This window comes from Trichosurus vulpecula, chromosome 8, assembly GCF_011100635.1.
Source record: "Trichosurus vulpecula isolate mTriVul1 chromosome 8, mTriVul1.pri, whole genome shotgun sequence".
Taxonomy (NCBI): Eukaryota; Metazoa; Chordata; class Mammalia; order Diprotodontia; family Phalangeridae; genus Trichosurus; species Trichosurus vulpecula.
In genome coordinates, this window is record NC_050580.1 from 76,508,994 (window position 1) to 76,525,686 (window position 16,693).

General features: G+C 36.5%; 1 protein-coding gene across 1 annotated transcript in view; it reads left to right on the forward strand.

The window, feature by feature from the left end:
- Positions 1–16,693, forward strand: part of HPSE2 (heparanase 2 (inactive)) — a 746,397-nt gene that overhangs the window by 585,144 nt on the left and 144,560 nt on the right. The window contains exon 9 of the mRNA XM_036736909.1: positions 10,200–10,314. Within this exon, the coding sequence (XP_036592804.1) occupies positions 10,200–10,314 (115 nt within the window). The remainder of the gene's footprint in view (positions 1–10,199; positions 10,315–16,693) is intronic.

Genomic DNA, 16,693 nt, shown 5'->3' on the forward strand with positions numbered 1-16,693 from the left:
GCCATTGTATATATACACATATATATTGTTTTAAAATTCCATTCCAATGTTCACAATCTTCACTGTTCAGAGAATCTGAAGCCTAACTCTAATCCTTCATGTTGTAGTTTAAACACATTTTGCTTGTCTTCTGTCAGTTGTCATATGAAGACATAATGTAAATTAAGAAAACTGTATTAACTTGTTCAGAGGAAAAAATAGATTCATTTTGTGTTTTACTTGCAAAGTAGAATAATAGACACTTAGAAGAAACTGAAAAGAAAATCCTAGCAAAAAGACTACAGCAATGTATTCAAAAAAATTATTCATTCTGTACCAGGTTCAGCATTAGAAAAATAATTTAAAAAACAGCCCAAACCACAAAATTGTTTCAATAGATGCCCCCAAGTCCTTTAACAAAGTACAACACACAATTATTTAAAAAACTCATCAAGGCATGGCTGGCATTATTTGCAGTATACAAGAGTAAAGCAAGGTTGCCTTCTTTCCCCACTGTTATATGTGTCATGGTTCTAAAAATGCCAGTGCTAACAATAAGACATGAGAAGAAAGTCAAAGGCATAAATACTGGCAGAGTGGAGATGAGATTATCCCTGTTTACAAATTTACTTAGAAAATACCAGAGAATCAGCAAAGAAACAAATTAATAAAAGCTTCAGTAAGTCAGGAGTATACCAGATAATCCACAAAAATCGTCAGCATTTCTGTTTAGCAAAAACACAATCCAGAAAGAAATAATAGGGCAATCGTATACAAAATACCTATAAAATGCAGAAAATATCTGAAAGCCATTCTACTAAGATACCCTCAAGACCTTCTTAGATATAATTACAAAATATTCTTTAAAAGAATAACTAAAGAACAACATAAATAACTTGATGGGCATTCAGTACTTATGGCTGGACCAAGACAATATAATAAAAATGGAGATACTACCTAAAGTAACTAGGGTCACACAGCAAAAAAGAAAAAGAAACAAGATAATAGAAGAAAACAACATCAGGTATTTTTTACAGCTATGGCTAGGGGGAGAGTTCTTAACCAAACAAGTGATAGAGCCAATCACAAAACATAAAATAGATAACTTCAATTACTCGAATTTGAAAAGCTTTTGCATGAGCAAAATCAGTGCAATTAGAATGAGATGAAAATCTGTCAATTTGGGGGAAAATCCTTATATCATATATCTTTGATAATTGTCTGATAGCCTATGTATGTGTGTGTCTAATTTACATAAATATATAAGACCAAGATCCCAATGAACAAGTGGCTGAAGGCCATGAACAAATAATTCTCAAAAGAATTACAAACTTAACCATATGAATGATTGCTCCAAATCACTAATAATAAGAAAAAATGCAAATCAAAACCACTCTGAAATTCTACCTCATATTCAGGAAATTAGCAAAGATGCAAGAAATCAGATTAGTCAATGTCTGAGGGAATACAGAAAAATATTAACACTAATGCACTTTTGTATTATGAATTATGAATTGCTATAACATTTCTGGAAAAAAATTGGAATTCTTCTAAGAAAGTGCCTACAATGCCCATACCCTTTGACCCGGAGATGCCATTACTAGGCATATGCCCCAACAAGGTCCAGTAGAGAAAAAAAGGTCCTATATGGATCAAAATTTTAATAATAGCACTCAAAGAACTGCAAATAAGTATGTTCTTTGATTAGAAAATAGCTTAACAAACTGTGGTATATGAATGTGATGAATTATTATTATACCATAAGAAAAGGTGAATATAAAGAATTCAGAGAAGAATGGAAGTAATTATATGTCTTTCTATTGGGTAAAATAAGCAGAACAAGGAAAAATATACATGGTGACTGCAGCGACGTAAAGTTAAAAGAACCAAAACAAAGTGAAATTGGAGGTTTTGTAGTTTTAGTGACCCAGTTTAGAGAAGAATTGAGAAAATGGACTTGCCACCCTTAATTGCAGTTAGGTCACTACTTTTATTTGCAGTTATGTTGGCTAGTTTTGCTGAACTACTTTTAAATTTTTTTTATTCTTTCTTTAAAGAAATGGCTCTTTGGGTAGAGAAGAAGGAAGTGGTATATCCTGAAATCAATGCGATGTAAAATCAAAAGTATTAATAAAAATAAGATTTTTTTTAAAGTGCCAGTAATGTTAGAGTTCAAAACAAGATGAGGCTAGTGCCAAATGCTAAAGAAGGGGAAGGGAGAGTTGCTATGTTGGAGGCAAGAAGAATAAAACAGAAGATACAGAACCACTGATTGGGATTAATAAGATCACTGGTTGGGGTTCATCATAATGAATCATCAACACAGAGAAGGCAAAACTTAAGTTATATTTTGATACCCAGGAGTATGATCTTTCAACTTTGAAGGCTAGAACAAAAATGGTTAACAGAGAATTAATGCCTAGACTAAGATAGAAGACACTAGGAGAGCATCCAGCTGACCTCAGTAAGTTTAGGAAACTCTTGAGTCAGCTACATCTCAGGGTACTGACAAAAAACTGATGGAAGCTACTGCTTAGTAGCTATCAGTGACTTTTGAAAGATTGTAAAGAACAAGAGACAGGTCATAAGAGAGAAGGATAAAAGTCCTCGTTCCCAAAAGAGAAGAAAGAGCTCATCTTTCACACTATGCTTTGAAAGTACAACAGAACCTTATTTCTTTGTTTATTGTGACAAAAGGGTAACCCTGGGTTCTCCAAGGGTATGCCCTCCCAGTATAGGATCTAGGATGCAGTTTTGACAGCAGAAATTGTCTGCTTTCTGAAGACTAGCCTGGCTAGGTATTTAAAGCTGGGCTGGTCTCTTGTTGACAAATTCTTTGGACTTGGCAGTTCATGAAACAAAGAAAACTACAGGGTGCCTCAGTTTTAAGCTTCCCAAAAGTCTTAGTGAAATTTTCAGCTAGTAAAGATTTAAACTGCACTGAGACTTTAAGGACACCCTGGATAAGGTGGTCTTTACTTTTGTGAGTCTGATTTCAGCTTCCACATTGACAGAGGTAGAAAAAAGGGTCAGAGTTGCTTATAATCACACAGTTGTTAGACAGTATGTCTATAAATATAAACTTAGCTGTTACTCTGAATTTGACATCTTTGTCTAGTGACCAACAAGGGGACATACGACTAAAAGAACTCAATTTCAACAGTCTTGACATTCTCACTATAAATGAAACCAGAAGCCAGAAGGAGTTGTAGCAAAATAAACAGATGGCTCACAGATTCTCCTTGGAGAGGCCAATAATGGAATTAGCAGAATTGGTTTTATCATGAGGCCACAGACAAGAAGAGATATCATTTAATGGGACAATTGATTATCTAATATTTTATTTCTCATGATAAATATTTTCAAAAAGATCACTTTGAAAATAATGTCATTCATGCATCAAAAACCATTGCAGAGGAGAAAGAGGTAGAGAAATTTTATATAGAACTTCATTAAATTAAATTTGTTTAAACTTAAAAGAACTTGATTAAATCAAATTAAATAAACATTATTTGATACTAAATGAGTTCAATACAGAGATGAGCATAAAGTGGTGTGATGGTAGACATGACAAGGAAAATATAACGTAACAAAAATGTAATGTACCACATTTTAACAGATAGGAAATGACTTGTTACCATTGTGGTAGCTATTTCTGAATCAACTCTGTGTACTCCATTAATTTGTTAGAGCAAATTTAAAAATTAATACGAAGCTATGATAAATAAAAGGGCCGATTTATTTAAGAGATTTTTTATGTCAAAAATGAGATGTAGATGGATAACTGAACCTTGATTAAACTTATGAAAATTTCAAAGAGAAATTTAGCCTAAGTAAATCATTTGCCATAATGAGACCAAAAATGCCTAAAATTTCCTTAGTCAGGAAACACTTTATTTACTTGCCAACCAGAGAGAGGTAAGGCAGCTAAGAGGAATATTGCTTTAGAATATAAACTTGTTGTAAAATCTTACAGAAGAGGAAGGTGAAAACTTGCAAGCAATATTGTCCCATCAAGCAGTGAGAAGCAATGGGGTGGGAAGAAAGCTTAAAGTTGGAATGACCCAGAGTAATGCTACAGGCATTTAAAGATGAAACCAGAAGACCACAAACTGACAAAACAAGAAAAAGATCTGCATGGAATTTCATAATTCTTTTTACTATCAAGTCCAGTGGAGCTATCACATTTGGACTCAACATCATAGTCCTTGATGTGGACTAATAGAGACAGTGGAAATACAACTGAAGACCACACAGATAGGAAAAGCAGCTGGATTGGATCATGATACAACACAATTTTGAAGGTGTCATGAATCTTGGATTTTTAGTTGTAAAGGACTTCTGAGATAATCTAGTCTAACACCTTCATTTTACGATAATGAATCTGAAACTCAAGGAGATTAAGTAATTTGCTTAAAGTCACAGAAGTCATAAGTGCTAGAGCTTGTAATCATTTCTCAAGTTATCTGAAGGGGAAGAGTGAAATGAGTGGAAAAAAATCTCAGACCTTATGACTACCAAAAAGAGAATACCAAGAAAACTAACTACAAACCCATATGTTTTCTTTCCTATCTATATAAAAATTTATGATAATAACCTACACAAATATTGAAGACGTCTTTGGGAATATTATGAGGGAAAATGGAGAATTTCAGAAGTGATATCCCATAGTAGAAGATCACATTTTTATCATCACAGTTGATTGAAACGTATAAAGAATGTATGATTTCACGTTGGTTTTGGTTGGTGATTATTAAAAAGCATTTAATTCATTAGTAGAAAATTCTCTCTTAAAGGCTTGACTCCCACAGGCTGTTCCATATTTATATATTTAAATTGTATAGGATAAAATTATGAGAACCTTATTCAACAGCCCTACAGATATTACCATCAAGTTAGGTATAAAACATATGTGTGCTTCACCAAAAATGTTTGTTACCTCTTGGATAAGATCTATAACAGAGTCCAAGTTGAGGATAAATTTCCTATACGTATTAAGAGCCTCCACATGCTCTTGTTTTTGGATGCCATTATGTAGGTTGCATAAAGCCCAACACTATTGCAGAGCCTTCTAAATGAGATCCATAGTCATTCAAGGAGTTCAGCCTAACTATCCATGCTGGAAAAACCCAGTGGATTTTTAAGCCATAATATATAGTTGAAGAAGTAGAGTCCATCCATCAGTGCTGATTTATGATGGGACATTATTTATACATCTGCTGATTTATGATGGAACTTCATAGCCTTCAAAGAATTGAAGATGATAATCACCCAAAAGGCAGTGAACTAGGTACATGTTGGGTATAAGCAGGCTGCAACATAGAACAAATAAGGAATTAAGAAGTGGTGCCAGTGATCTCATCAAAGAAACGTATGCAAAAGATGAGCTGATTACATGATGAGAGCAATGCATAACTGATGGACAGTCTGTCTGCCCACTTATATTCTTGGGATGTTAGAAAGACTTGGGAAAGGCCTACAAACATTAGTTGGATCTCTTTCAATAAACTAAAAGAAGGATTTAAAAGCGCTTACTATGAACTGTGGCAAATGTATGGGAGAATATTGATGAGGATAGTGCAGAATAGGGAGTCATGGATGGGTTGTAATCTGCATTGATGAGATCACAGATCCATTTGAGAATTTAAAGGGTGGGAAGCTTGTGTGCTTGATTTTGATTATTGGAAAAATGCTCAGGCATTATTATCAAGATAATTAATTTATAAGCATTTAGAATGAGATCAATAAAGCCAAAATTGTAAATTGAGAATAACTAATGCCAAATTAACTTCATTTCCCCTTTTAAGGCTAAGATTAAATATAATAAAGATAAATATAAGATCCTACACTCAGACTTTAAAAATTAGCTCACACATACAGAATGAGGGAAAGAGTGATTAGACAGTGGAAAAAAGTGGAAAAAGATCAGAAAAGTTTAGTGAACCAAAAATTCAGAATGAATCAACAGTGTCACATGGCAGTCAAAAAAACCTGTTCATTCTTAGGCTACACTGAGGATATTGTTGGGAGGAAGCATTTAGTGTCCCTCATATCCTCCATAAAAATTGAAGGAACTAGAGATCTTTAGCATCTGACAGAAAAGACCTAGGGAGGAGTTAGTATTTGAAGGGGTGTCTTGTAGATGTCATCCTCCTCAGGATAAGTTTCCCCACAGTTAAAAATGTCCAAAACTGAAATGCGCTGTCTCAGGAAGTAGTAGGCTCACTATCCCTAGAATCTTTAATCATAAAATAGGTCACCATCTGTTGTAAATAACAGCAAGAATAATGATGATAATAATGTTTACATAGTGCTTTAAGGTTTGTAAAGCCCTTTATAAACATTTTCTTATTTTATCCTCTTAGCAACTCTGGACAGTAGATGTTACTATTATCATTTTACAGGTGAAGTATGCTAAAATTAAATGACTTGTCCAAGTTCACACAGTTAGTAAGTGTCTGAAGCAGGATTTAAATTAGGTTCTACCTGACTCCTAAGTCCAGCCTTCTATACTTCTCACCACTTACCTGCTCAGGTACAAGATAGACTGGATGATTTAGGATCAGAAGATCATATATTTAGAGCTGGAAAGGACCTTAGAGGCTCTCCAGTAATAGCTTCTCATCTTACTAATGGAGGGATTAAATAACTTGCTCAAGGTCACACAAGGTAGTAAGTAGGAGATCCAGGATTTGAGTCCAGGTCCTTTCTTTCCAAATTCAGCACATTTTCTACTGAACTGTTTTTCCTCTTTGTAAATCTGAATTCTGTGATTTTGTGAATGCTTTCCTTATTACTTACATCTAATCAGTTGCTAAATCGTGTTGATCTCATCTATATAATATCCTTTGAATCCATCCCACAGGCCTCATTACTATTACTGTCATTGACTCTGCTATATTCCCCTCAGTTCATCCTCTATATTCTTGCCAAACTATTTTTCCTTTTGTACCTGCTTAGTAATGCCACATCTCACCTCACATCCCCTTCAGTGGCTCCCTATTGCCTGCCAAATAAAGTGCAAATTTCTTATCCCTCCACTCTTTCCTTTCCTGTTTTATCCTGTATTATTACACTCTATATTTGTTAAATTCTAGTCACACTGAACAGCATGTATGTCCTGCACTTTCCCACCTTTCCTACTTTTAAGTCATGGTGTTTGGTATGCCTAGGAGACCCTCTCTACCCTTTTAAATCCTACCTATCTTTTAAAGAAGAAAGAGCGCATCATCCTTTACCTCTCAATAGCCTTTTGGCACTTTCAGTCACCCTCTTCTCCTCAAAAATCTCTCCTCTCTAGGTTTTCTTGCCTGCTCTCTCTTGATTCTCCTCATACCTTCTAACCATGGATGTCCCCCAAGGCTTTGACATGGACCCTCTTCTCTCGTATCTTTCTGCTGTTTCTCTTAATGATCCCATCAGCTCCTGTATACTCAGTTGTATGTATGCAGATAATTTCCAGATTTATCCAACCCTGATCTCTCTCTTGATCTCCAGTCTTATATCTCCTATTGGATATCTCAAACTGGATGTCCCGTAGACATCTTCAGCTCACCACGTCTCCTCTCTTCCTACCTTCCTATAGAGGGCGCCACTCACCTCCCACTTACTGAGGTTCACCATCCGGGGGTCGTCCCCGACTCATTCTTGCCTCCTTACTCGCTTTTATCCCTTACAGCCAATCAGCTGCCGAGTCCTGTTGACTCTTCCTTCGTAACATCTCTCTTATGTAGCCTCTTCTGTCCTTTAACAATGCCACCACCCTGATGCAGGCCCTCGTCACCTCATAGCTACACTATTACTGTAGCTTTCAGGTTTCTTCTCTACCTCAAGTGTCTCCCCACTCCAGTCTATACTCCACGGAGCTTTCAGATTGATGATGATGATGGCGATGATGGTGGTGACAATGATGATGATAGTAATAGCTAACATTTATATGGTGCTTACTATGTGCCAGGCACTGTGCTAAAGCACTTTACAATTACATTAGTATCTCATTTGACCCTACAACAACAATGAGATGTAGGTGCTATTATTATCCTAATTTTTACAGAGGAGGAAATTGAGACAAACAGAGGTTAAGTGACTTACTTAGGTTCACACAGCTAGTAAATGTCTGAGGCTGGATTTGAACTCAGATTTCCTGACTCCAGGCCCAGAACTCTATCCACTTTGCCACCTTGGCAGTTAAACTGAAGCCTACAGAGGTGTCTTGCTCAAGTTAATATACTAGTAGATAGCAGAACCAGGATATGAACCCAGGTCTTCTAAATCCAAATTCAAAGCTTTTTCTAATACACTGTCCAATCAGTAGTTAGATGGGAATGGGGGGGGTGGAGAGAAGGAAACAAATCTCTGCCATACTAAGAGTATTTTAGGGTACCCTTAAACATATTGATTCTCCTTTGCAGTAGGTAAAAAATAGGGTTTGTTAATTAAGCTACATTTTTTGAACAGCTGCTTTGTTTTATGTACTCTATTGTTCTTAGAGCTATGGGCCATGCAAAGAGGTATCAGGCATGGCCCCTCTTAATGTGTATATACAGGTGTACATATTCCCAGGATACCACAAATGCATTGCATAGGCACACAAAAATGTGAATTGCCTTCTGCACACTGTAATCCACACAGGCTTACAGATGTCTTCACATATACAAACACCAAGACACATTGATATTTTTACACCCATGCACTCCTAGATGCAGTACCTCATAGACACATAAACACTTAGAGCACATGTGTATGTATTCATAGAGGACTCACAGGCTCTCTTTGATTTTCACAGCTTCAGTATGAAAAGAACACTGAGCTAGAGGCAGGAGAACAGAGTTGGGATCCTGATTTCTCCACTCAGTGACACTGGGATGGTGGCTTGACCTAGGATTAATCCATGTGTACATCCATCGCTGTGCCCCAGCTCAGTAAATGCTTGGTTTGAGCACATCACTCCTTTGATCCTCAGGTTTCTTATTTGTGAAGCAAAGGTCCTCTTCAGTTCTGATATTCTGTGATTACAAATACATTTTTAAACATATTCATTTCCGTGAAGAAAAAAATAAAGATTGAGAAGTGGAAAGAAAGTTATAGTTCATCTTAGTCTAACCTCTTTTTTATATGAGTAAACTGAGGCCCAGGGCCATGGATTGCTCAGCAATATACAAGTTTTGAGTATAAAAGGATTTAAACTCAGATCTACTCACTCCTAATATAGTCCTCTTTCCATATGGCCATTCTCAAAATTATGGGTTCTTTGGACATAAAACATAATATAAATCATAAGGTACAATTATTATAAATATAAAATTATTCTATAATCAATGGTTTGGACCCTAATTTACTAGCTTAGGAAAGGCATAAGTTCCTGATTAATCTCTTGTATGTTACTATTCAATGACTTTCAAAGTTAGTTCTAACTAAGAGTTCAAAAAACATTTTTAGCTGTATTAAGAATTAGCAAAATTTTGTTTTTCCAGTATTTCAGAAGAGTGCATGGTAAGAGCATGTATGTCTGTGTGTGCTCAGGTATGTGTGTGTAGGAAAATGAGTGTGGGCATTTGAAGGAGAAAAGTGGGTTTTTGGATAGCCCTAATGCTTGTGAATGATGGCTTGCACATGAGGATGGATGTTTGTGACTATTTTACACTAATGAGTATATGCATGATGAACTTTATGCATTATAGAGGACTTGTTTTTGTTGGAATATATCAGTCTCTGTGTAACTAGGTGGATCTAGAAATAAATATGATCATCATAAAAAAATTCCCTTAGTAGTAGCTCCTCCTTTAAGACATATGAAGGGTTAGAATGTGCATGTTTGTATGTAAATTCTTTGAGTTGGGGAAGATCTGTATGGATGCTGTGTTTACAGTGGAGGTGTCCAAATAGGAGAATTTAGGTAATGGAATGCATGGTTGTGGCTTGTGTCTTGTAAGATACAAGATCTTGCCCTGGAAGTCTATCTAAAAGCAGATAGGCTTTGTGGTTTATGATATTAAAGTAATGCCATAGGTCAGGACACCTGATTTGAAGATCTCAAGGAGATATGGACATCAGCCACTTATATGCTGATAGCCTATTTAAGTTACAAGTATTCTTTGCATAGAGTGGGAGAATGATTGGGTAGATCTTGCTCTTCTAGCCAGTCAGTAATCTTTAGGATACTTATTCCAGTCCGTGCCTATTTTGAAATGCATTGATGTAGCTGTTTTCCTGCTTTTTAGATGGTTGAACACTTTAGGAATGTTGGCCAATCAGGGCATCGATGTTGTGATACGGCACTCATTTTTTGACCACGGCTACAATCACCTTGTGGACCAGAATTTTAACCCATTACCAGTAAGTGCGGGATGAAGATCCCATTACCTCTTCCATGTCTTTCAATCCCTCTGATCACACCTTTTGTCGTATGTATGTAGGCTGTGCAATTTTTCTTTTTCTTTTCCTGTTACCAGTTAGTACCATAAATCAGAGAGACATTCTTGTCTTCTGTTCCCTTGACCCATTTCACAGACTTTGGCTTCATCACAAATTTTTTTTTAAATGTGAAATCCACTTCTCCTTGTGGCCTGTTTGAACTCTACTTGAAAATGAATTTTTCCAGATTGGTTTCTTTTAATGCTAATAGGATACATTAGTTAATGTCAAATGCAACATGTTGAAAGCAGATGGGTGAGTGTTAGCCAGAATCCGAGACAATGCGGATCCCTTTCTTAGAGAGGAGGATCAGTCCAGTTACAGTAAAACATTGACCTATGAATGGACAGTGAGGGCATTTATATGGAACACAGTCCTGTTGAGGGGAATCTAAGAAGAAGAATATAGTAGTTATGTATTATAGTTCAAAATACACTTGTCCACATATTAATGAAACAGAACTTGTCCAGGAAACTTATTCCAAGCATATGGCATGACAGCCTTACCTTAATCTTACCCTAAACCCTAGCCTTATCAAATAGCCAATCTCCCCCAAATGTCATTGCCAAGCAATCATGCTTTGTCTGTGTCTGTGTCTGTGTCTGTGTCCTGGCATCATTATCACTCTTAAATTAAATGTTTGACATAGCTAGCACCCATTAACAAGATCTGTAGTTAATAACTTGTTTAGCAGTTGTACACACTCAGAATTAGGCCACCATCTTTGTCACATTTCTAGTACATACCCCCCCTTCACTCTCAGAGTGGCAGGGGATGCAACAAGAGAGTGTTTATCAGCATAGAGTTGTGGCATTTTTAGACCAGACGTGGTTTAAGATGATAACAGACTAATAACTTGTGGAGACTGTGGGAGAGTGGAAAGAAGGCTGGGCTTGGAATCAGGAGCTCTGGATTTGTTCCCAGATGTGCCACCTGCTACACACGTGATCCTGGGCAGCTCCATTTGCCTCAGTTTCTTCATCTATACAATAGGGTGTAGGCTAGACCAGAGAGAGCAACAGGCAGACCACAACATTCTTGAATGTGGCCCAAACCAGATTAAAATGTAATTGGAAAATATTCAACAAAATAAATAAAAATACAATCAAACATAAATAATAATATATTTTGAAACTAAGTATGCAGCCCACAGGGATCCTTATGTACGGATTGGTTTTCCCTGTTTCAGTTTGATTTTGACACCACTGGCCTAGGTGACCTTAAAGTCCCTTCTAGCCCGAATTCTGTGATTGGAGGGAGCCAGTGACATAGTGGTTAGAACATTGGATTGGAGTCAGGAAGACCTAAATTTGAATCCTGCCGCAGATACTTACTATCTACGTGTCCCTGAGCAAGTCGTTTAACCTCACTCAGCCTTGGTTTACTCATCTGTAAAATATGGAAAATAATGGTACCTACCTCACAAGGTTGTTGTGAGGATCAGATGAAACATAAAGCACTTTGCACACCTTAAGGCACTATACAGAATTTTATTATCCTTATCATTATCCTTTGTGATAAAGCACTTTGAAAAAAGTAAAAATCATTAAACAGATACAAAGAAATGTTGTTACTATTTTTGCTATAGTGCAATGGAGCTTCACTAGGAACCCTCTTTGAGGTTCATGTTGTGGGCCACAAAGAAGCGGAGGATAGATACCTCAGATCTAGGACCAGGAGAGATAAAAAGCAGGGTGAAACTAAAGAAAGAATATGTGTAGACATCTTAGTGAGCCAGAGATGGAAGACTTAAACCAAAATTAAACTGGATTTGAGTGGCTGAACAGAGGTATTTCCAAGATTGAATCCCCTAAACTAAACAAATTTTGCTTCTGTGCCTTTTCTGTGTACCCATAGGTGACTACCTGTATATTGATTCTGAACCCTTTAAGTTCTCGTAGTTTGATTCCAGTTAAGATTATTGCCCTGAAAATGTGTTGCTGTTGAATATAATGATAGTAATCACTCATATTCCTCGTGTAATATAATTGACAAAGATGTGTCCCCAAAATGTCTTTATCAGCTAGGTAGTGCTAGGATTATTATCCTCATTTTACAGATGACCCAAGGAGGTTCAAACTTGCCCATTTTGTAAGCATTCAAGACTGACTTCATCTGACTCCACCTGATTCCAGATTTAGTGCTTTTTCCACTGTACTATGATGAGGTATAGGATCTAAGAGGAGGCTTTATTCCTGAGGTTCATCACATAGCCACAAAGGATGTTACCTGCATCCCCAAGATTCCTGGCTTTAAGATGCAGAACCCATCTATTTAGCTAAAAGTCTTAAAAGAACTAAGTGGTTGTACTTCTAAAAACACACAGCTCTAATAAAGAAATCGTACGTGAAGGCACTTTTAAAAGTATCAGGTTGTCTTTTCATCTCTCTTTTCCCCTAATAAATTCTACACCTTGTAAGCACAAAACTTGGCAGCAGAAAGAGTAGGTCCTGTATCTCCTCTGGAAGGAATTTACAAGGCTAAACCAGGACACAGTTTCCACAGATAACTGCCAGAAGTCTCTTGGAATGTGTAATGGAGATCTGGGAAATAGAATGATTACCCCTTCAGAGAGTTATGCATTTGATAATCCAATACTGTCAATAAAAACTTGTGGATTTTACATTGTGATTTAATCTTCAAGAGAGTTTGTTAAGGGCACAAGGGTTTTGCGGATTGGGATTTTTCATTACTATCTAAAAATTATCAGCTGCTTCTGCCCTGGTTCTTCTATACTAATTCAGTGGCCCTTTAAGGAAAGATATCATAGGTTTTGTGATTTAATGTTATTTTTCAATTCTGTTATCCAGGTAAGTTCAAAAAGCAATAAAGTTTGCACAAAAGCCATGGCCTTGAGGAGTTCATTAGCACATGTCCTAATCATCTTTGATCCCTCTATTTAAGGTTCTCTCCTTCTGGTTAGACTAATTTGAGTAAAAAAAGACTTTTGAAAGATGTTCCTTTCGAAGCCAAACTAGTCCTAGGAAAAGTTTATAAAGGCATTGTTTATATGCATCCTAGTTTTTTTCATATTATTTATCTAGCAAGCCCTAAGGCTTACAAGCATAGGATCATAGAATTCTGGGATGGAGTGAGGATCATAGAGGTCATCTAGTACAACCCCTTGCCTCACAGATAAATGTCTGGTACGACATCTCAACAAAATGTCATTCAGCCTCTACTTGAACATATCCAGGGACAGAAAACTCACTCCCTTATGAATCAATCTGTTCTTGTTTCAGGTAGCTTTGCTCTAAAGAAGCCTATCTTTATACTAAACTTAAATCTGTTGGCCTGTGGCTTCTATCCATTGTTACTAATTCTGCCCTCTAGAGCTAAAAAAAAGTATAATCTCCATTTCACATAAAATCTACATCTAAATCTTCTCTTCTTCCAGCTAACCAAGCCCAATTGACTCTCTTTCTATTGTTTTGGGAATTTATTTCTTCTGGGATAAGAAAACCTGTTCTTTATGTCTTTAATTTGGAGTCAGTAAGGACTGAATCCAGTGTTTTGTGTTTCCTGGGGAAAATGGTCTCTGAGGTGTCGTATATCTTGTTTCTTTGAGGATATAATACCATATACTCTGAAGACCAGGGCAGTGCCCTTCCTAGAAGAAGTCATCCTAGTAAATCACTTAACATCTTTTGGCCTCAGTTTCCCTATGTACAAAATGAAGGTATCTTTTAACTAACTCTAAGTCTTGTTATCCCATGAATTTAGTGCTTTATCACTCAGCTCCCAACACTGCCCTCTTTCCACTTCCGCCTCAGCTCCCAACACTGCCCTCTTTCCACTTCTGCCTCTGTTGAGCCATTGAACAGAGTGAGATTTTAATCCCCATGCCCAAACAGTATCATGGAATCTATTTGGAAAAGGAAATGTTTGTAACCCAAATAGATTCACCATTTTCTTGCATACTGCTCAGCCCTTACAGCTTTTAAGCATTTTTCTAGGAGAATTACTTTGCCCCATTTCAATTTCATATACTAATTTATAGTATTATCTCAGAAAAGACTGACCTATAGCCATCTACCAAACTGTATCTTCATAAATATGAACTTTTAATTGGTTGCCATTTCAAAAACTTTTCCACATGTAACTTTTGTATGAGAAGTCTACAGTCAGTCCAGTCAAAAGGTCTTCAGATTTACATTGTAGCCAAAGAGAAAAGGGTACTTTAAAAATTAATCACTGAAGTTGTAAAGTGGAATGTAAAAATTGGTTTTTTTATTTCATGGACTTTTAAAGAGCTGTTCTCATAGAAAATAATATTTGATGGCCTTTGAGCTAATTTTCCGTCTTTTCTAGAATGGCCAGGTATTTGATAACAAAGGCACAAATTAGTGAAGTTGAAAGTGCAGATTGAAAATTGCATGTATCTTGATAATCCTTTGAACAACATAACTACAAATTTACCACCAGGGGGCAGCTGTAAGCTCTGAGTTATCTTTCCCTGAACAAGACTTAGATGTGTTCATTTATATTGTAACTTACCTACTATCCTTGGGTAATAATAGCATATCTAAGAAATGATTGAATCTTGGAGGCCTCCTGATGTGGTGAAAAGTGTATGGCATAGAGATTCAGGAGACTTTGATTTGATTCTTTAATATCTAATTTGCCCTGGGCAAATCACATCACCTCTCTAGGTCTCAGTTTCCCTTTGAGTTTAGACTAGAAGATTTATAAAGTCTCGCCTATATTTCTGAGAATGAGTCATCGGTATGAACTGTGGCCATGTGATGGAATGAAACCCAGTATCCTATCCAGGAACTGAACTGTGTGACCTTGTCTTTATTATCACGAACTCTAACCATTTCTGGCTAAGAACATACTTACGGCAACATGAAAGGTCATAGAGGAATCCCACTCTCCCATACCAGCTCCAGTTAAAATCTGAAACAGATTGCAGATAGAATAATAATAAAAAAGAAGGAAAGGAGGAAAAGGAACTTATCATCATGTATATGTGAGATAGCCAAGAAGACTTACAAATATTGGGGAAGGGGTGGAGAAACAGAGGAGAGTTGAACACAAATATATGCATATACACACAGTTTGGAGTGTGTGTGCGTGTGTGTGTGTATGTGTGTGTATACATACACACACATATATTCCACAAGGAAATAGATGGAGATAGGGAAAGAGGAAGGAGAGTATAAGAGGGGGAGTAGAGTCAAAGAAATGGATACAAGCAAAACAAACTTCAGCTTCACAGGATTTATCATAAAGAGGACACTAAAAAAGGGCTATACTTGTGAGTCTTAGACGAACTAGATATCTGGGCTTGAAAAAATGACGGACATAGGAGTAGGAATAAACTATTTCAGTTATAGATTACTAGTATTGATCAGATTCCTTCTTTTTCTGTATCCTTCTCTTCTTTGTAAATTTTTTAGGGGAAGGGGGAGTGGAGAAGAGAGGAAAACTATAAGGGAGGAAAGTGTATAATTAACAGTTACAACAATAAATATTAATGAGAACTTAGCCATGATAAAAGAACTTACCTATAAAAAAGGGAAGCATAATGGATTATTAAGCAGAATCTAGAAATATACTATTTACAAGAAATGCACTTAAAATACAGAAATGGAAATAAAGTTAAAATGAGGAACTGGAGCAGAATTTGTTATAAGTACCTCCAAAAAAGCAAAGGTAAAAAATCATATCAGACTCAGCTACAGCAAAATAGGTATGGTTAAGAAAGATAAACAGGGATGTTACATTATGCTTAAAGGTACCAAAGATAAATAATATCCATACATAATAGAAAAGCACCTAAAGCATCTGAGTACCTGAAGAAAAGTTAGTTGAATCAAGAGGAGAAATATACAGAAAAAGTATAGTACTTGGGGCCTTGCTGTGTGCTTTTCAGACCTAGACAAATGTAAGAATGATAAATAAGAGAGAAGTTAAGGACATGAGCACAATTTTAGAAATGTTTAGACATACTGTCATTGTCAGCAAGCATCTATTAAGTGTGTGTGCTAAGTGATGGGTATATAAAGAAAAGCCAAAGACAACCCCAGCTCTCAAAGAACTTGCAGTTAAATGGGAGAGACAACATGCAAATGACTGTCTCAACAAGAGAGATCAGGATAAATTAGAGATAATCAATAAAGAAGAACATCCAGCATTGAGAGAGATTATGATTGCTTCTTGTAGAAAATGGGGTTTTAACTGGCACTTGAAGAAAGCCAGGGAAGGCAGGAGGCAGGGATGAGAAAGGAGAGTATTCCAGGCATGAGGCTAGCCAATGAAAATGCTCAGAGGGATGGGGAAAGAAAGTAACATACTC